This window comes from Vanessa tameamea, chromosome 11, assembly GCF_037043105.1.
Source record: "Vanessa tameamea isolate UH-Manoa-2023 chromosome 11, ilVanTame1 primary haplotype, whole genome shotgun sequence".
NCBI classification, from domain to species: domain Eukaryota; kingdom Metazoa; phylum Arthropoda; class Insecta; order Lepidoptera; family Nymphalidae; genus Vanessa; species Vanessa tameamea.
Genome location: NC_087319.1, coordinates 9,628,556 through 9,649,818, shown reverse-complemented (window position 1 = coordinate 9,649,818; position 21,263 = coordinate 9,628,556). Strand labels below are relative to the sequence as shown.

Below are 21,263 nucleotides of genomic sequence, written 5' to 3'. Positions count from 1 at the left end.
ACAACAGGATAGTTTAGACATATGTACATTGCTAACTAAATCTTACTAAAATTATTATTAAGGTAAAAGTTAGGATGGAAGAATGTTTCTTATCGCACCAGAACGGTTGAACGGATTTAAAATTTTCAACGAACGTTGGCACTGAGTTAAATTATGTTGTGGAATATCACATAGGTACTTTTTATCCCTAAAAAATGTATCTAACATTAGCGACCCCAACAGGCACGCGAAGCCGCTGGTGACAACTAGTGCTTCATAATTGCTCGCAAGAGTGATAAATTGTTCTTAATCATTAATATGTTATGTACATACAAAATGAATTATAACATATAGAGTACGCGGAATCAATATTACTGAACTGAATGTTTAATTTTACTTCCTGCCAACAATCCTTGCAGATCCGTTAAAACTGGTTTATAGGAAAAGTTAATATTTCCATTTTAATAAATATTATTTTGTTTTTTTTTTTTCTCAATTTTTAATTTACGATGTTTACATATAAATTTAAATAAATACAAAATCTGATCTTGACAAAAATGATATACCCGCGAGTTATTGGATGAGTGAATGAATGATTTTTTTTTTGAGAATTAGAATATGTTAACTTTTTAAATGTTACATGTATTTGTGTATTTTTTTTTTGTTTGTTTAAAGGCCACGATGTAGTTAGTGTAAGTGGTTTACATAAATATATATATTTTATGTATTGAAGACGCATAAAGGGTCGATTTTAATCAAGTTTGGGATGGTACTAGAAGATATGTAACCTGTTTTTTATATGTTGAATAGACCTAAAGGAAACCTGCATGTATTGGAGCAAATCTGGCATATGCATATCTGCAGGGCAGCCGAGCGATGACTGTTGGATTAGCATTTAACTCTTATACAAGTACTTTTACCGTGGGAATACTAACGGGGTGGTCCTTATTAACATTTTAAAATTAATAAATGTAATTACTTAATTAAAATATAATGCAAGTGATTATAATTTATATTAGCCGTAGCTCGTCTGTAATATAATTAAATAACAATTTTTTATTTAAATAATATTAAAACATTCAATGAACGAAGATAAACAGTAGCAGAGTTATTGAACGTACAAACTAATTGTGATAAAACAATTTGTGAAACAAAGGCATTATAATGAATGCTCGTATTTTCTTTTCTAATTAATAAATATTATTGACTTATATTTTATGAGATAATATAAATTCGGTGCATTGTGTGCGTAATTATAAATTCGGTTCGTAGCCAAAAAACAATCTTAAAAAAGAATAAAGGTTTGGTAAAAATATTTTAAGTATTACATGGATGGATCTTGTTTATGTCGTTAAAACTGGTTGTGTCGTTATAAACAACTTATTTTAGTTTTTTTAGTAAAATTTATGCTTAGACTCGATTCTCGGATCACTTGTTGCAATTATTATCCTTAGCATATTGTTAATCTAATATATACATTACAGGTATCTAAATAATTTTACTGATTAAGGGCAATATTAGTGTGAACTTTTAGTAGTTTTTTTTAAATACAAAAAAATATATCTCATACACAATTTAACACATTAGTCGTTACAATTTCTTCCTTATTATTATTCATAATTTATGACGTACAGATCACCGTAACGGATATTACTATTGAAATGTCACAAGTTTAAATTTTAGTTTAAAAATGCTAATGAAATTCAAACGTACTTGAGGCCTTCCTTTCATCGCGGAGCAGCGATGAACTGTTTGGTTTCTGCAGCAACTCCTGCAGCTCAGGTAGTGCGTTCATATTGTTAACACTTTAAAAACAGTCCCGTATGAACAACTTAATTTTTATTTTAGTTTACACCTCTTAAACCACACAGTGTCGTATGAAACTAGTTGCAAGCACAGAACAGGCCGCGTCGTCGCTTCGGAAGCTCATGACTTCGAACTGAATTTTGATAAGAGGGTAGACTCCTTTAGTACTAGGTGACTTAACTTGACAGGAATGGGTGACAGTTGACACGAGGATATCAACAGAGAGCCGCGCGGCGACTGAGCTCGCCGACTACGGTCAAGGGTACTCATACCTCACGGAACGCTAACCTAAGCAAGACCGACTTTTGCCTTCATTTTGAACATAACCAACTGTAATTGTTCTTATCTCAAGGCTCAACTTATGTAGTCCTTATTGAAAACAAAATCAAAACATTGATTCGTTAAACTGTTATTCGATAAGCGGAAACAAGTTTATTCGTAATACCTACGATCAAATACTTGTGTCTAGTCAATTATTATAATATGTTTATTGATCAATTTGTAAAGCGAAACCATTATTTAAGACTTGTTATTACAAACATATAGAACCACGTATACGATGAGGAAATTAAAATATTTAGAGGACGAGTATTTTTACTTCTTCATTTTATAAAAGAATATTAAAAGATTACGATGATTAAATGAAAATTCTGGTGATTATTTCTAAAATGCGTATTTTATTTTTATCATGTTATGTTATAAAACGATAAGTTTGTAATATTTTTAATGAGTCTCGTGTACTTGACACGAGATTGAAAACTACAGTCATTTATTTTAAACGCCGGTTTGAGACACCTCTTCTAAGCAAGGCTTTTAATGAAGGAATGCGTCTAATTAAAGACTGCATGTCTGGATCAGTACTTATGACTCTCCACATGGCTCAAAGGTTAGCTTCCTTGCATTTTTTTCGTAAATATTCAAATTTAGACGCCCATTCAATTAACAACCTGGCCTTTTCACTAAATTTAACTGTTCACTGATCCCGCCCCCGTGCTTTACTCCACTCGTAGCTCGACTGTCTTCAAGTCGGGCCAGATTATTCATTAGGCGATTTTAGCAACTGCTCACGGACCCTTAGGCAATTCAAGAACTGGTAATAATGAAATTGTTCACGACAAATATTTCTCTTATTTCAATGGGTATTCTTCGATACATGGTAAAAAACATCGTAATTATGAATAAAATTGTGCTTTGGTTGAAAACAATATTTAGGAAGGTAAGGTGAGTATTTAATTAGATGCTTTTATTGGATCTTCGTGTGTAATAATACATTAAATATATTGTATTAATTAGACAAATATACGTCGCTACTATTTTCGGTAACATTAAACGTGATATAATACAATCTTAAGAGTAATGTACATACAATTCATACGTTGATACCAAATGTAATTTATTGTTACCTTTTTACTGTGGGTATGGATTTGAAGAAAACAGTTTTGTTATATAATTATTTAATTGTAGAAACCAATATTTATAAATCTTACGATAAGTTTAGTTACTTAATTTAGTTACAGCTTTTGTACTAAAGATAATTTAAAAAATATGCCAGCTAGACTCAGCGTGGGTCACTTGGGATCTCGTCACGGTAGCATGCGCAAGCGATCCCGTGGCGCCCACCGAAAGACGGAGAGGGTACCGCTGGTTTTTTAGTGGGTAAACCCGGCGTACCTGGGCGCACTCGGCGACCAGGGCTCCGGGGAGTCCCACACACCCCCCCACCTTCCATCACGTGGGGGAAGCGCGTAACGCGTTTTTCCAGCGAGAAAAAAAAAAAAAAAGGGTCACTTGGGATAAAAGGAATGTTTGAAAATTCAATGCATTATAATTTATCTTATTAAACATTAAAATGTAGGCGCCACTGACGATTCAAAGATTGTATGTTTATTTATTTTACACCGTTCGCCAGGCCGGTTTTTTTTTTTTTATGTCATAGGTTGCAAACGAGCAGGAGGCTCATCTGATGGAAAGTGACTACCACCGCCCATGGACATCTGCAACACCGGGGGGCGTGCAGGTGCGTTGCCGGCCTTTCAGGAAAGAGTACGCTCTTCTCTTGAAGGTGCCCAAGTCGTATCGGTTCGGAAAAACTGTCGCCGAAAGCTGGTTCCACAGGGTGGTTGTGCGAGGCAGAAAATGTCTTAAAAATCGCGCTGTTGTGGATTTTCGGACATCTAGGTGGTGCGGGTGATATTTGGAATTTTGACGAGATGTCCGAAGGTGAAATTCAGCAGCCGGGATTAATCCGAACAAATCCTCGGAACATTCCCCGTGATAAATTCTGTAGAAGATGCAGAGCGATCCAACATCTCTACGCAAAGACAAAGGATCAAGCAGATCGGAAAGGGCTTGATCGTCGATAATTCGAGCCGCTCTACGTTGGATACGGTTAAATGGAAGGAGCTGGTACTGGGGAGCACCCGCCCAGAGGTGAGAGCAGTATTCCATGTGAGGCCGAATTTGCGTCTTGTATAGTCTTAGACGATGGGCCGACGTGAAATACTGTCTTGCCTTGCTGAGCACACCGAGCTTTTTTGATGCCAATTTGGCTTTGCCTTCCAATTGACCGCGGAACTGAACGAGGCTCGAAACATTGACGCCAAGTATTCCGATACTAGCTGTGGCGGCTAACGGAATGTTCTCGAATCGTGGAGATACGACAAATGGTGTTTTTTTAGCAGTTAACGCGCAAACTTGCGTCTTTTTGGGGTTGAAATTGACTAGGTTTAGCCGACCCCAGTTCGAGACTTTGTTTAACGAAGACTCGATTTCAGACACAAGTTTGTTCCGGTTTTCTTCGACGTTTTCCCGGGAAATAGATAGAATAGAAAATAAGGTGTAACTAAGTTTGTATAAAAAATGAAAGTGGGTACATCACCAAATTTCCAGCTACATGTGGATATTGTTTATATCTACGGGAACAGACAGAGAACATGCCATCCTTGGAGTTGCACCAGCAGCTATCTGGACACACTCAACTAGGAAACTGCAGCTGTCCACACTTAATATTTCAAATCCACGTGGTGGGTAAAAAAAAAACCTCCTGCAATACGAAATATACAGGTTCAATAATCAAGTAAATAATCAAGAGATAAATACCTTTAACGAGGGATGTCAGCAGTAATTTACCTTTTGGAGGTTTAAAGTCCTGCTTACTTTAAATAACGATTTCAACTCCGGAGAATCATTCCAATGGGTCAAAAATCACTGAAAATCACAAATTAAACATGACTACGACTTTCTAAATTGCAAACCAACGCATTTAAGCAAAAACAAGAATTAAAGACTTACAATTTTTAAGGTCGGTAGAAATATGTTGTATAAAGTTTTTATCAAACTTCAAAACTCCATTATAAATATATTCTGAAAAGATATATGCTGTTAAAGCACTAAAGTAATAATCAATCACAAATTAAGAAACTCAACTATTAAGGTAACTCACCGACATATTCAATATATCGAATTTGAAGTTTGAATTCGGTGTTAAACCGAAGATGTAAAAATGCAAAAAGAACGAAATCGAAAGTTCTTGAAACTTTGAAAGATTGCGGGAGTGTAGCCAGTATCACCACCAAAATTAAATGGGAATTATATCTATATTTAAATCAAAGAAATAATTATGGAATAATTATTTTATTTAATAAGAGCCAATTATAAGGCAAAATAAATCTGTCATAATAAATTCCCGACATTTTCAAACAAATACTAAGCTTTTATTGGATGACAGCTAATAAATTAATCTGAAACGAAGTAAAATGACGTCCAACAAATACAACAAACGAATTAGATAATAAACTCTAAATGTAATAATCATTTCACAGCACTGATAAAATAAATGTAATCTATTTTATTATTTAAATTCAAAGAAAATGCCAAAAAGATGTATTGGGCTAGCAATACCGATATATGGGAAGTGGGAAATGGGTTAACACTGAACACACTGGAACAAAAGTGGATTACTGGAAGGTGACAAAATGTTAAGGAATAGTCTTAAGGCTTATTTTTACAGAGTCACAAACCGCTCTGAGTCGTAAGGCTTATTTTGACAGAGTTACAATCCGCTCTGAGTATTAGGGCTTATTTAAGGAGTCACCAACCGCTCCGTAGGGATATAAGGACAAGGGAAAGGAATAAAAGGTTGCCAAACAAATACCACACTATTACAAAGTGGATACTGGACGGTCACCAAACGTGAAGGAACAGTATTAAGGCTTATTTTGACAGAGTAACAGACCGCTCTAAGTATTAAGGCTCATTTAAGGAGTTACCAACCGCTCCATAAGGTTTTTAGGAGAAGGAAAAGGGGTAAAGGGAAACCTAACGAACACAAACGAAACCTATAGACAACGCTATTCACACCATAATAAACTAACCGTCGGGACTGATGTTACCTTCATAATCTCTCCGCTGTCCAGACTACAACAATTCGCATAACCTAACGACAATACCAAACCTTACATACCTCTACTCTCTGCTGCCCGGACCAAAACATTATTCCCGATGGAATAAAAATCAATAGTAGGTGCAGAATCACCCACATCGACCAAGTGCTTTATAACATTCGCTCGACTTAAATGCTACCTTTCGAAGGAAACCTCCAAAAACTTCCCTCGCAATTATACTTTGCGAAGAAAACAATCCTCAGGAAACTACAATGGTTCCCCAAGAATCAATGCTTATATAAAGAAAATAAGCTTGGATTCTATAAAATGTTGGTGTTAAACCAAACATACGCCTTTTATAATGTTGGTGGTAAACCCAACACAGGCAAATAATATAACGCAAGTGCTAAACCAAACACCCGCAAAAAAATAAGTTTGGCGCTAAACCAAACCTACGCCAAAAATTAATCCCAAAAATTAAGGGTGTTGTCACACTAGGGACAACATAAAATTTCTTCAGACTTCAGAGTAACGGGTAAAAATAAATAACCTGACACACGAGACCGTGCATCAGTAGCCGTAGCTATATAAGATATATCAGATGTGTTAAACATCTGAACACCCTGATCGATAAAATATTGACCTAAATTAGACCCTAAAATAGATATAGATGAACCGGAATCCAATAAACCACAAAAGTGTTCATCAAAAATAGAAACCGACATATAAGGACGAATGTCATCCGGAGGACGCTGCATAGCCGCTACACTATGAGTAAAGAAAAGTGAAATCTGTTTTAAATAGTTCCGCCAATCGTTAGGATCAAAGTTAGCGGAATGAAGTAACGGAATCCGTAAGACAGGACTTAACGGTGATGCCCTTAGTACCACAACGAAAACAAACAATATCCTTAGACTTACAAGTACCTAAACTATGTCCCTTAACCTTACAACGAAAACAAAACAAACCAGGTTTATTTTTACCGCGCACCATCTCGACTTTAAAAGATTTAGAATATTTAAAAACTAAATCAGAAGCTAAAGTATCAGCATCAATCTTCGGTGGTTCCCTAAAATCTTTTACTTATTTAAAAGTAAATTCTAAAATTTTACATTTATCCCTAAGTTGCTGCAAACTATCAATAGTCTCGAGCGCCAGTGCCTGCGTAAAACAAGGACGTAAGTTTTTACGTATAATCTTTAATTTGTCCATTTCTGGAAGTGAATATGAAAGTCTCGAAAAATAATTAATCATGACCGCAATAAAAATTAAACAAGATTCAGATTGACCCTGCGTTCGACAACGAATCTCCGGTAACAGCTGCTCATCAAAGTCTAAAGGTGAAAAATCTTCGATCAGCTTCTTCTTTAAGCTCTGCCAATCAGCGACTTCCAAGCGAACACTACGGTACCAAGTTAGAACATCCGAAAAAAGTTCAACAGCTGACTGAAATACCTCGAGGTAGACAAAGTTCTTCAAGCCTAAGAATAATAAATCTGACACATGGTTTGCCATTATACTTTGAATTTAAACGAGCAATAGATTTATCAGCCGAACAAGTAATATTAGAAATAGGTAAAGGACTTGATAAATACCTTTAACGAGGGATGTAAGCAGTAATTTACCTTTTGGAGGTTCAAAGTCCTGCTTACTTTAAATGATGATTTCAACTCCGGAGAATCATTCCAATGGGTCAAAAATCACTGTAAATCACAAATTAAACATGACTACGACTTTCTAAATTGCAAACCAATGCATTTAAGCAAAAATAAGAATTAAAGACTTACAATTTTTTAAGGTCGGTAGAAATATGTTGTATAAAGTTTTTATCAAACTTCAAAACTCCATTATAAATATATTCTGAAAAGATATATGCTCTTAAAGCACTGAAGTAATAATCAATCACAAATTAAGAAACTCAACTATTAAGGTAACTCACCTATATATCGAATTTCAAGTTTCAATTCGGTGTTAAACCGAAGATGTAAAAATGCAAAAAGAACGAAATCGAAAGTTCTTGAAACTTTGAATGATTGCGAGAGTGTGGCCAGTATCACCACCAAAATTAAATGGGAATTATATCCATATTTAAATCAAAGAAATAATTATGGAATAATAATTTCTTTCAATATTTACTTTCTTTAAATAGTTACATAATGTATTTCAAATATAAAGATATTCCTCCTTTCGAATAGCAGAATATTTACACTTTAAAACCATTTCCGATTGTTGGATAGAATCAACTTGTATTACTTGGTGGTAGGCCTTTGTGCAAGTCCGTCTCAGTAGATACCACCCTTTAATCCGATAATATACCGCTAAACAGCAGTAGTCAGTATTGTTGTGTTCCGGTTTGAAGGGTTAGTGAGCCAGTGTAACTACAGGCACTGGCGCATTGGCGATGTAAGGAATGGTTTATTTCTTACAACGCTATTTCCTATAGGCGGTGGTGACCTCTCTTTATTCTATTTACCATTACGTAAGTCTTTATAATATTTTATGCACTATTATCCTTAGATAAAAAAGATGGGAAACGGCATCCAGTCGCAATTTAGGTAAATGAAAGATGATACAAAATATTTTTTCTTCTGCCCATAACAAAATTTTCGTTTCGTCAATTATAATTTCATGTTTAAAATTAAAATTGATGTATTACTTTATGGTGTATCAATAAGGCCGCGTAATTAATTGCAAAACTATTATATATTGTACAGTCCAATACAATTGTTGCCTACCTTATGGTTTTCGGTTACGAATAGCATTTTAACGGAGTATTATATATGTCACTGCACTCTAAATATATTATAATGCACAAGCGTATATATAAGCACAGGTGAACTGTACATCACACTCATAACCCGACGGAATGGCAATCCAACACAACCGGAAAGAGTTCAGGCGTGTTGGTGCTAACACTATCAACGTCTGAACTTCGAGTTACTACTGATGAATTATTAACCAAAAAATTCATCACTATATAAATTTATTTGCTTGACCAATTAGTTTTGATACTTTTATAGATAATTTCTTGATAGAAAAACCAAAAAAACGTTATGGGGATCGATTTAAGCGTACGACCTCGGTATCTAGTCTTACAAACAAACCACAAGCCAACTAGGCAGTCAAAATAAAAAATGCACACGAACGATAGCAATAATAAACGCCTTCATATTTTCCATAATTATAAAATATCTGTCACGTTTAATGATAACTATTGGGTGATTGTGTGTGTTATTAAATTACGCGGTATGCATTGAATGCAACATCGTAATCGATTTGAACAACAGACGACTTGCGGTTATTTGCAGACACTGTTCACTGCACGAGTATTGAGTAAACTATTTTAAAATATTTAACACCTACGTCGCAATTATAGAAGTAATTCCAAAGTCTGTATTGTATAGCGGCAAGATTTTTGCAGAAAGGTGTATTTGAAGTAGTTTTTTGACAAACATGAGTAATAATTAAGAAATTCATTTAACATCAAATTTAGAAAGAAGGATTTCTGTTTAATTTGTTTTTTTTTTTTTTATGAATATTCACCGACACATGATTGATCCCATTTATTTTTAATATTCAAGATATTTTCTATGTCATCGAGGTAAGCTTTTCACAGTTTTTATATTATTTTTCCATAACGTAACAACCAACTTAATTCCTACAACTGTGTTATATATAGATTTGAGCAAAAGCATATTTTTATAAATATCTATCCTGTTGTTTTTTTTATTTGTACCTAATAAAATAACCCACATCTTCGTAAACTTCCTTATTCGTTCTAATTATTTGGCACGCAGTCTTACATTAACATATGTACAAAAAAAATTATATGTATAAATCATTATATTTAAAAATATGGTAATTATATGTACTTAGCATTAATTAAGATCAATAATTAAATTAAAAATACGAAATACCGTGTACGAAGTAGTAGGAGTACATGTTCGATAAAATTGTCTTCCTAAATGTAATTGATGACCTTCGAATGGATCTCAATCTGTAAATTTTACATAACGATGGCAAGTTTGTACCTAAAACAGTTCTACAAAAAGATCTTTCCAACGGAGCTGTTGGTTTATGCAGAATTCCATTGGTTTGCATAAGCCAATAGCTCCAATAGCCTATTCCAATCGAAGTAGGAATGAATATAAACAAACTTTAGATTTACTTCTTTCATGCGATTTGCTAATATTTCAGCTATAATCTGCGCTACTAACAGTTCTTGATTAATATGTCTTTATTTATAATAAAAAACTATTCCACTTAACTGCTTATATCCATTTAATTTTTTCGAAAGCCATAATGAATATCATAGATTAATCAAGCTTTCGTCCAATGATATTGTGTCAACTCAGTGTGAAATTTTGCTTATTTGGTTTTTGTCTTCTTTTGGTTGAAATGGACTAAAGAATATTTTTTTTTTAGGATTAATATTAATGTATTATCATAATATTATTACTAAGGGTTTTATTTACTGAAATTCATCAATTTTAAGAGAACTACGCTAATTCAATCCAATAATTAATTCAGAAAGTCAATGTATATTGTTCGTTAATTTATTGTGAGGTGGAAGTACTTCGGTTGCGCAAATCGCTACATTAATGGACGTGCTTATATGAAGAATAAACCATGTCTAACTAATAACTTTCGTTTGCACTTGAAAGATCCAATGAACGTATTCTAATAGGTATTGTATACCTACTTATGGTTTATTATGGTCATTATGGTCACTTTATTTGTTATGGTAAGCAACCATAACAAATATTTATTTATTTCACGAATTTATAAACGGAAGTTTAAAATAATAACTCTCAACGTAACTGTTTGCATTTTAACTAGTAGTTATTTCATCGACTTACCTCGCGACAAAAGGCGAGGAATGGAACCTGTGCTATTTGAAAGGTACTGAATAGATATGCCCAAAAAATAGGTGAGTTCCGACCACAGACTATAGTTACTTGTTATATTTAATATTTAAACTGGTAGTTTTGGAATGCGGACCAAAATACGATAAAACAACTTTCGGTTCTATTTCGTTAAGTGGGATATTTAAATATAAGATGCCGACGGCACAATATAAAAATTATATTTTACTAGTTTTCAGCCGCGGCTTCGCTCACGTTCTAGGGGTTGGTTATTAAGTATTATACACACACAATATCTTTATAAATTATAACTTATGTGTTATTCTGATATATAAGCCATATTATTGTAAGGTTTCATTAAAACCCATTGAGTAGTTTTTGCGTGAAAGAGTAACAAATATGCATACATATAAACTTTCGCCTTAATAATATAAAGTAAGGATTTGACATTAGAATTAAATAATTCTTTTAAAGTCTACATTACGGTTATACAGTGGGTATAAAAGTTACATTATTCAATAAAACCTGTGGTAGAGATGTGCAAGAAAAGCTGGGCTTAGGTAGATGTTTTTTAATTTCAGACATTTTAAGAAAATGACATAGACTGTCCACCTCGTTCATTGAATTAAAAATTAAATGTGATTTTTGCAACTATAACATGACTTCTTTAAAAAAATGGGATATATACATAGATAGATATAGAGAGATAAATAGAAAAGCTAGATAGAGGGATGATCAAAATAGTTTTTTATCTATTTTTGACTTTTAACCAGGAATAAAAAATCACATAAAATATAATGTAATTTTAAGGTATGATAATGTTACTGTTTAAGTTTATTTTTTAAATTATCATGATAGAGGAATTGTGACACAGAATCTTCAGGTTAAAATACGTCTTAAAGCAACTCACTGTATTTGTGGGATTTCCCCTAGTTTAAGTAACGACTATTATAATATATTTTATTTAATTCTTCGAATAAAACAAAGATAAGTTTTACTAATAAAATATTTTAACTCGCACTCAATTAGCTTAGTTATGCGATTTTAATGAACGGAAATGTACGAAAATCTTTTTATTAACTTATTAACAATTCATGTGGAAATAATAATGTAAAATAAAAGACATACATAATAAGCATCGATTAGATGAAAATCAGCAGCTCACAGGCACATTTAGAAGTCTGCTTATTAAATTTTTAAAAGGCAGACGAACAATGGTTGTAATTAGCAATACTGCAGCCAATATTTTTATTTTTACGACTTTTGACGTAATGATGATTAAACTAAATCGAGTTAATAATTGAGGAAAGTATTTATACTTATGCGTTGTGAGTGAGAAAATTCTTTTGAAGAGGTTGTCTCAATAAGAATTATTTATTTAAAAAAATAAAATAAACGAAAGTCAAACCTATAAGATGCGTTAGGGAGTCACCAGGTGCGTGGCTCTTCTATATTATTATCACAACAAGTCTTTAGTCTCATATACTCTAATACGCATTAACACTTTCAGGGATAGTAGGTACACTAGACACAATAACTATGCTAATTTATGCGTCTACGGTCCCAGGTCGTGTTAATTGATGTAAGAGTATCCGGCATAGAGATCTAATCAAAGACATTTACTACTTTTTACAAAACATATTCTTAAAATTTTCTTTGTTGAAACTATGATTATTTTTCTATTAAGAAATTCCGAATGCATATAAGTTATAAAAATGTTTGGCGACTGGTACGGGGATGGGTATTGTAAAAACTCGAGTCAAAAAGATAATACCGATTATTTAAAGTAAAATTAATAACAGATGCATGCAAAAAAGATTACTATTATTATGATCTACAGATTATCAACAGGTTTCCTTTTTCAATTTTTTTTTTTTTAAAACCAGCACTGTTTGTATTCGAACAGATACATGATTGGTGTAACCAGGTAAATATATCTAAAATAACCGGTGTTGTACACCGAAATAATGTGATCGATCGAATGTATTTAAATTAAATCAGCTAATCTATAGTCCCACAAGTATATGTATAGAAATTTAATGTAAATATTTCCTTTAACTTACGCGCTTAGAACTGGCGATGAAGATTGTTTTCCATATGATAAAACCTTTCTTTAACTACACGATTATGTAGTAACAATTTTCATTTAAATTATATCAATCTTGGCTCAGACGTGGTGTGAATAATCATAAGATAGATATATGAGGATAACCCGGGTAAGACCCGAAGCTAGCTTTTTTTTCATAATTGGTATACCAGTTAATGCTCGGCGTCAGTTGAATTTATATCGTTCGTTTTTATTTTTTTAAATTGATTTCAATAAAAATAAAAAAATGTTAATACTACGATTATTTATTAAAACAAGTTTATTGTACTTAAATAGGAAACTTATGTTTTGAAAAAGTTAAAAGAAATAATATTAAGTTAGTTAAAATGTTTTTTGAACAATAATAGTTATTTGAGGATAAACCGGGTAAGAACCGGAGTTATTTTATAATATCCGGCTGTCCCCGGCGTCAGGAGAAATATGTATATAAATATTTTTTTAATTCTTGTATTATTCGCATGGTCTTGTACGTTTGTTTCGTGTCACAAAATACCAGGCGGTGTCAAAACCCGTCTGTGGGTTACAAATAAAAATACAATATAACTCGGAGAGCCTTCCAGATCAGGTCCATAGGACACTCCAGCAATGTAAATATAATCACATCGTTTTATGCGAAAGTCTGTTTGTTTTTTTTGTGGATTAGGGAGAGGAGGGATCGATAGTGTTGGCGGATGTCAATTTTTTTTTTAATATCATTTTTTATAACCGGTTTGAAACAATAGTTTGTTCTACATACCTATTTATTATTTATTGTATCGATATTGAGTATGTATATATTATAATAACTCAATCTAAACACACCACGCTGGTTTATAGTTATAACTACATCTAGTTACAGTTTAGATAATTATAAAAACCAAATAAATAATATGTAAAAACAAAAATCCAATGAAACGATCAAACAACCGTAACACGCGTGAATAAAATTTATATACACCTAAATATATACATACTATATACATAACAATACGTATATATTTAGTATGTACATATATGTTGTAAATATAAATTGGGTTTAATTTCTATGAGGCAATAGATTCCATAAAGGTAGGTATCTAAGTCTAAGCTAATATCACTGAAAAAGAACATTTTCAAATCGGTTGACGTTTGTTCTAGCAAAAGATAAATTAACTTCCAGTTTCAGAAACGGCGATTAAAGATAAAATTAATTTGTATCGTAATAGGCAGCCGATGGATCTAGTCTAGATTTAGATTAGTCAGTCTTAATTATTTTAATTATTATTTAGATGTTTGTTAAGAGGTGGTTTTATTAACGAGAGTTTTCATAGAAAAGATAAATACCAAATGATTCATTTTATGTTGCTCATTTTTTATGTAGCAACTATTGTGAGTTTATAAAAATACGTTGAAGGCTCTAAATGACCTAATACCGTTTAAAGGTTTTCTCTTCAATCCTACCAATACGGATTGGATACATATCTGGTAAATTATCATCTGACACATGCAGGTCTCATTACGATGTTTTTCTGCACCGTCGAGCGCGAGATGTATTATAAATGCAAATTAAGCACATGGAAACTTAGTTGCACTTGATTAGACAATTTTTGGTAAAAGTGGTTGAAATGCGGTCCAATGGACTATGTTTAGTCTCACTAAACTATAAGTATATTGTGGAAATAATATCACTGGAAAGATATCTTCCTATTCAGGCACATGCCAATTAAGATATACCTCTCTCATACAACTATGACTAATTTTGTTGGAAATAAAATACACTTTTTATTATTTTTATCTATAGGTATAATTGTAACGTTTTGCGGAAGGAAAAACCAAGTCTTGCGGTTACAAAATGTATTATTTTACTTGCATTCAATAGAAAAAGACAACGGTTAAGGAATATCAATATAGGTACTTATCTAAGATTAAGTAGTTCATTTATATTATAGTATATTTGAGTCGAATAAAATTATTGTCAAATACATGCACACAGTGGCTGACCAAGCCCGTCAGAGGCCCGGGGCGACAAAGATGAATGAGGCCCCCCAGCGCTAAAAAAAAATGTAGTTTTACAAGATTTTTATTCAGTTTACATTTGTGTGTATAAATAAGTGTTTATGTTTATTTATGATATATATTAATTTATTATTTGTAAAAAGTCTAAATAGCAGTAGTGTAGCGTTTTGATCTTGATGAAATAATGTAGATACTAAGCACATTTTTAGTCTTGTATAGGATTTGATCAGAGGAACGCGGATGCATTTGGGGGCCCCCCAAGACCGAAGGCCCGGAGCGAGCCACCCCTTCCGCCCCCTGTTAGTCCGCCACTGCATGCACGTATTATAATTAACAGAAGTTAAGTTCATATTTAGAATATAATAAATATATCATGTATTTTTTTATTTAAAATTGATAGACAGACATTTAAATAAGATGATGGTCAGTCGTCACAACTGCCCATCTGTATTAGCTTAGCATTGTAAGAACAACTAGCATCTTGTGACTGGACTACTTACCCTCCAAATCAGAACACGACAATACTAACTGTTGCTGTTGGGAGGTAAAATATGTAATGGCACCTACATAGACGCGCATAGGTATAACCCAGCCACAAGGTAATTGAAAAAGTAACTGTGGTTGATTGTTGATGAAAAATTTTAAGGTAAGTTCTTCCTTGTGATCACTAACACTTCCAGTCCTGGATAAATACGATGTTTAATTTGTAATAATAATTCGGGTTCTATTCCATTGGCTGTTGATTTCAAAATGTGAGACGGTTGTCCAGTCGTGAAGTTTAAGTACTCTTTAGAATAGTATAAATATCATGTGTATGATTATCATATCATTACTAGCAATTCCCGTTTTCGCACTAAGAAAATTTGCTAATAAAGATATAATTTTACTAAAAATAAAACGGAAACTGAAAACGTCTTCCCAAACAAACTATAGTATACCTTCGAACATAGCTATGCGGTCGCGGACTTTTCTGTAGGCCTTTGGATAAAACAAATATCACCATAATTTTGTATAAAATATTTACAAATTATGTTAAGGTTTATCGCTCTTTCTATTAGTTAAAACCGTATCATATATCCGTTAACTGGTTTATAAGTTAGATGTACATACATACAGAAACAGAAAGCGATTATGTTTTATACTATTAACAGATGGCAGTGTCTCTTATGCCTCACTGGCTCAACAATATTTGGGTCGCTTAGCAATGTGAAACTCATAGGTTCGACAGTCCCTTGGGTTATTGTCGTACCCATTCCTAATACAAGTTACATAGGTACTTGATTGAAGTACCTATGTAAATTGTATTATAATATATAATAGTCAATATTTTTAATTATAAACGCGACATCAGAGTCGCCGAGGTTGTACTCTCTCTGATCGAAGTCAGTGTGGGCCACGTCTTCCAAGAAGACGACAAGCTTGAAGTCCAGCGAAGATCTGCTGATGTTCAGTAAAAATATAAAACGCCAAAATGTACGAAAGTAGAATGTAAATTATGTAATTGTCAATTTGTCAAAATATGGAGTCTTTTTGGTAGATAAGAAAAGCATTTTCGATAACGCGAAGAATTTAGTTTTCTCATCGCCTAATACTAATAGTATATTTTTTTCAGATATAATTATAATATTATAATCGAAACACTATTGTTTCCAGGTTTAAGCGAAAAAAAAATAATGACTTGATATGATTAACTAATAGTATTTGATTAATTTTATTTCACACGTATTTAATATGTAATACTAAATTATAATACTTTTGAAATTTTAATATTATTCTTGATAACTAATGAAACTTTAAAATTAATTTGTAAAACTATATTACTTTATGCATTGACTGATTGGAACTGTTGCATGTCAACATGGATATCGGCGTGTTTTAAACAATTACGTTATAATTGATAGATTATTTAATAAATGAACAAAATTGTTTAATTATTTTTTTAATTGTCTGAACAATTATTATGTTAATAAATTTTCATCATCTTGAATTTAGAGGTGAAATTTTGGTTTATTGAATAAAAACTGGATTTTGCGTGCGAAAAATTGACAAGCAAAGGGTATGAGTGAAAACCGATGAAAAAACATGGCGTTCAAAAACTTGTAACCACACAAGAAACACTGACATTTGTTTTTAAAAGTAGCTGTCTTGTTTGTGAGGAAATAATCCCGGATTTGTCGGCTGTTATTAAGTTGTGCTGTTGTTGCCTGTGAAAATGTGAAAACTGCTTTCGAATGTTACGTGCCATTCGGGATACGATTTTTCATTATTGTAATTCACGTACTCTTTGCAAGCGAAATAAACCGACCGTCAGACGAGTCGACCACGAACGACGAAGTCTTCTCTATCATTACGAAAAATTAGACGACCTAGATTTAATAAACATTCTAAATAGGCATAGTGCGAATTTAAAGTATTCAAGTGTCCCAATATTTTCAATGAAAAGTATGTTATTTTCAAATTTCATCATTTTCATTGTAAAAGTTATACAGTTCGAGAAACTGATTATTTTCCCCCTCTATAACGTTTTATTATACTTTATCTTTTACTTTCCCCCTCTTTATTTGGTATATAGACCTATTAATATTGTAATTTAATTATTTTCATACTAGGGGAATTATTTGATGAAAACGAAAAACAGATTGATAATATAAGTTTATGCATTTAACATATTCCCTTTTTTTGCTTCTTTCTTTGCCATTTTCTTTTTTAATAGCATTTGCTTTTTCTCTTCTGTTGACTTCTTCAAACCCTTCATCTTTCGGGTTTGTAGTCTGTTAATATCCTGTTTACCCATGTGAATACGACCAAGTTTAGTTCCAAACGCATCTGTAGACTGGTTCTTCTTAGCAATTGGTTTCAATTCTTTAGGTATTCGACACGCTTCCTTGAACAAATCGGCAGAAGCTAACTTGGTCCTACGCAATTTAAAATCTACCGAAGGACCTGTAAACAAAGCAATATTTATTGATGTATATTTTACCAAGATGGATTACCATAATGTGAACTAAATGTAAGATTTTTCTGAATGCTAACTTTGCATTTACAGTCATTGTATTTAGTGACATATGTATGATAAACATTGACTACAAGGCTCGCATGTTGGAAGAAATTAATTATTAAAGAATTCATTTAAATCCAAATTACTATGATGGCACAAATAAATGGAAAATTCGACTTCTAAGTTATAAATTGTATTATAAAAATTAGTGCTCTTCACGAATTTAATTTTGCATTTTAGAATCATACGATTCTTTGTATCAGGCAACATTGCGGATGGAGCTGTGTGAACTGCATTTTACTTTTTAAATATACTTAATCATGTCAGACTGTCACACTCAGGGACATTTAAATTTTAAAAACTTTCAACACATTATCATTAATTATACCTAGTTTAAAATTAAATGTTAACCTTTATTTTGAATATAATAAGCCAATTTGCTCAAATTCATTTCATTGCTGACCTTAATAAACAAGAAATGTAAATTTTATTGATTATATTGTATGCTTAAAATGAATATTCATTTAAGTAAAAAATAATGTTTACTTGTAGTATAATATTAATAATTCAATCCATATTTTAAAAGACAGATCATTTATTTTATAGATTTGGCATTTACTAAAATTGCCCATTTGTACCATATACTTTTTGACTAGTTCGATACCTTAAAACATGTTTATTATAATAAGAAGCAAAGTATAAAGAATAGGTAAACAGTATAAGTAGTATAAGTAGTTTTTTTTTTTTGAGAGCCGAGATGGCCCAGTGGTTAGAACGCGTGCATCTTAACCGATGATTTCGGGTTCAAACCCAGGCAGACACCACTGAATTTTCATGTGCTTAATTTGTGTTTATAATTCATCTCGTGCTCGGCGGTGAAGGAAAACATCGTGAGGAAACCTGCATGTGTCTAATTTCAACGAAATCTGCCACATGTGTATTCCGCCAACCCGCATTGGAGCAGCGTGGTGGAATATGCTCCAAACCTTCTCCTTAAAGGGAGAGGAGACCTATAGCCCAGCAGTGGGTAATTTACAGGCTGCTAATGCTAAATAAGTAGTTTTAATGGTATATGTTGAAAACACATTAAGCTTTGGCCAATCAATCTTTGATTTACTACAGGCATAGGCCTGTATTCTAGGATTGCGCAACACAACCTGCTTTCTGTTTCTAAACTCAACCACCAACCACTCGGAATACAACGGGTTAAATGCAATATTTATATACATAAATGGTTTGAAAAAATAATTACCTATTTCTTCTAGTTCAATTCTTGGAGTTCTTTGACCACTTTTTTTCAAATGGATTCTGTAAGACCGTAGATAAATGGTGCCATCATCAGTTGCTGAAAAGCTAATCACATGTTCTAATCCTTGCAGTCTGACAGATTCAACCTGCAATTAAAATATAATTTTAATTAGAAACATTTATTACAAATACACATTGAAGATGAGATATGTAATGAGATGAAGGAGGGCATTGTGCAAACCTATCTAGCTACCACCCACTCATCAGAAATTCTAATACCCAACAACAGTACTCAGTATTGTTGTTCTGGCTTGAAGGATGAGTGAGCCAATATAACTGACGGCACAAGGGACATCTTGATTTTCAAGGTTGGTGGTGCAACGGCAATGTAAGGAATGGTTAATATTTCTTTCAGTGCCATTGGCTATGAGCGTATAAACCATATCTGTCCTAATTAAATTACTAATTAAAAAAATATATAATAGATAATATTTTTTTTATTACCTTTTCTCTGTAGAAGAAATCAGTAAAGAGGGATTTCAATCTTTTAAGGTCTTGATTCAATTCCCAAACAGGTCCATTAAAAAGTAGGCAAGGTTTTATACCGGCCAACACTTTCATGTTATGAAAATCTGACATTGCTTTAAAATTTTCCGCTCCAAGTTCTATCATATCTAATATACCATAATTAAAAGTCCTTCCGAGTATAATATTATGAGGTCTCTTTTTGCTGTGAGAACTGACTCCAAACAAAGATGCATCTTTCTTGTAGCATAATCTGAAACACCAGACAATTTTTTTATTGTAGTTATATATATTTCTGATCTAATATCCCACATCGTCATCCAAAGGATCTATTATTATAGCTACCTATGTCGGTGTCACATAGATACATTAAGGCTCTATATGCAACTTTTAGATTAAAAATCAAACATAAAAATAAAAATTCTTGTTTTCTTCTATTCTTCTTGTTTTGTACATATAAAAATTTCCTCTTAAATCCCTCTGTTTATTGATAAAAACCGTATTAAAATCTGTTGCACCATTTAAAAGATCTAAATGTGTGGACAATGGGAAGCAAATTCATATGTATTAATATATTTATAGTATCTAATGATTTGAATTTAGATGTAAAGCTATCATCAGTTGCAAATGCCGATATATAAGTCAATTTATAAGACAGTAATATTTAGAATTGCTATTAACAAGCTCTGATAAAACAAAAGGCCTATAATTAATTCAAGTGACCACACTTTTGACATGTCACACAAACATGTATTGTTTAGCAGTGATTAGAATATGTGGTTGATTTTGATAGTTACTTTGATGTTCTGCATTCTCTGTTTTTTATTTTCTAATTTGTATTCACAGTTAGAAATTGTAGGGCATTGTTTATCATTGCATGGAATGACATTGAACCAATTATAATTATGTGCATAGATAAATAAATTAAAATATTATTAAAATAGTATTAAACACAAAAAGTCATATATTTATAGTTAAAACTTACTTTTCAATAAGTGTGGCGTCTTCAAATGGTACAAAATCATTTTTTCTGCTTAAGTATGCTGCATCTGGCTTCTTTAAATCATAGAGGTCTTTCAAAACTTTTCTAGCTCTCTCAGATGGATTGCGAGCTTGAAGGAAAATGCTTTGCTTAGTATCTTCGATTGGTTTCGGTTCCCTGGACAATAGAACTTTCTTACCCTTACGGGTTGTAGGTTTTCTGCAATCAATTTGGAACAAATTAATGTTTTTGAAATTATTTTACTTACTAGTTGTTGAAATTTATATAATTACTTTATTCTTTGTATAACACCCATTTTATTTGTTGTCTTATAATAGAAACACGTGCTATTTGAGCAGCTTTTCAGTTAAAAGTTGGCATTGACAACTGACAATGA

The 21,263-nt window shown here is 32.5% G+C and overlaps 2 protein-coding genes across 2 annotated transcripts in view; both read right to left on the bottom strand.

Annotated features, from left to right (window-relative positions):
• Window positions 1–2,043, bottom strand: part of LOC113402546 (organic cation transporter protein-like) — a 62,195-nt gene extending 60,152 nt beyond the window's left edge. Inside the window, exon 1 of the mRNA XM_026642834.2 lies at window positions 1,693–2,043. Coding sequence (XP_026498619.2) covers window positions 1,693–1,774 — 82 coding nt within the window. The 5' untranslated portion in view covers window positions 1,775–2,043. The remainder of the gene's footprint in view (window positions 1–1,692) is intronic.
• Window positions 2,044–17,752: 15,709 nt separating this feature from the next.
• Window positions 17,753–21,263, bottom strand: LOC113402595 (ribosome production factor 2 homolog). Its single transcript, XM_026642890.2, has 5 exons — window positions 21,160–21,263; window positions 20,870–21,085; window positions 19,864–20,137; window positions 19,364–19,505; window positions 17,753–18,056 (listed from the first exon to the last, which is right to left on the bottom strand). Exons 1-5 carry the CDS (start codon window positions 21,180–21,182, stop codon window positions 17,767–17,769), a joined length of 945 nt encoding a protein of 314 aa, XP_026498675.2. The 5' UTR covers window positions 21,183–21,263; the 3' UTR covers window positions 17,753–17,766.

Coding starts and splice junctions, on each gene's coding strand:
- LOC113402595 (XM_026642890.2), bottom strand. CDS start 21,182: ATGGGTGTTATACAAAGAATAAA. Junction 19,506..19,863: donor ATTTCTTCTACAGAGAAAAG/GTAATAAAAAAA, acceptor TTTTAATTGCAG/GTTGAATCTGTCAGACTGCA. Junction 18,057..19,363: donor AATTGAACTAGAAGAAATAG/GTAATTATTTTT, acceptor CTTTGTTTACAG/GTCCTTCGGTAGATTTTAAA.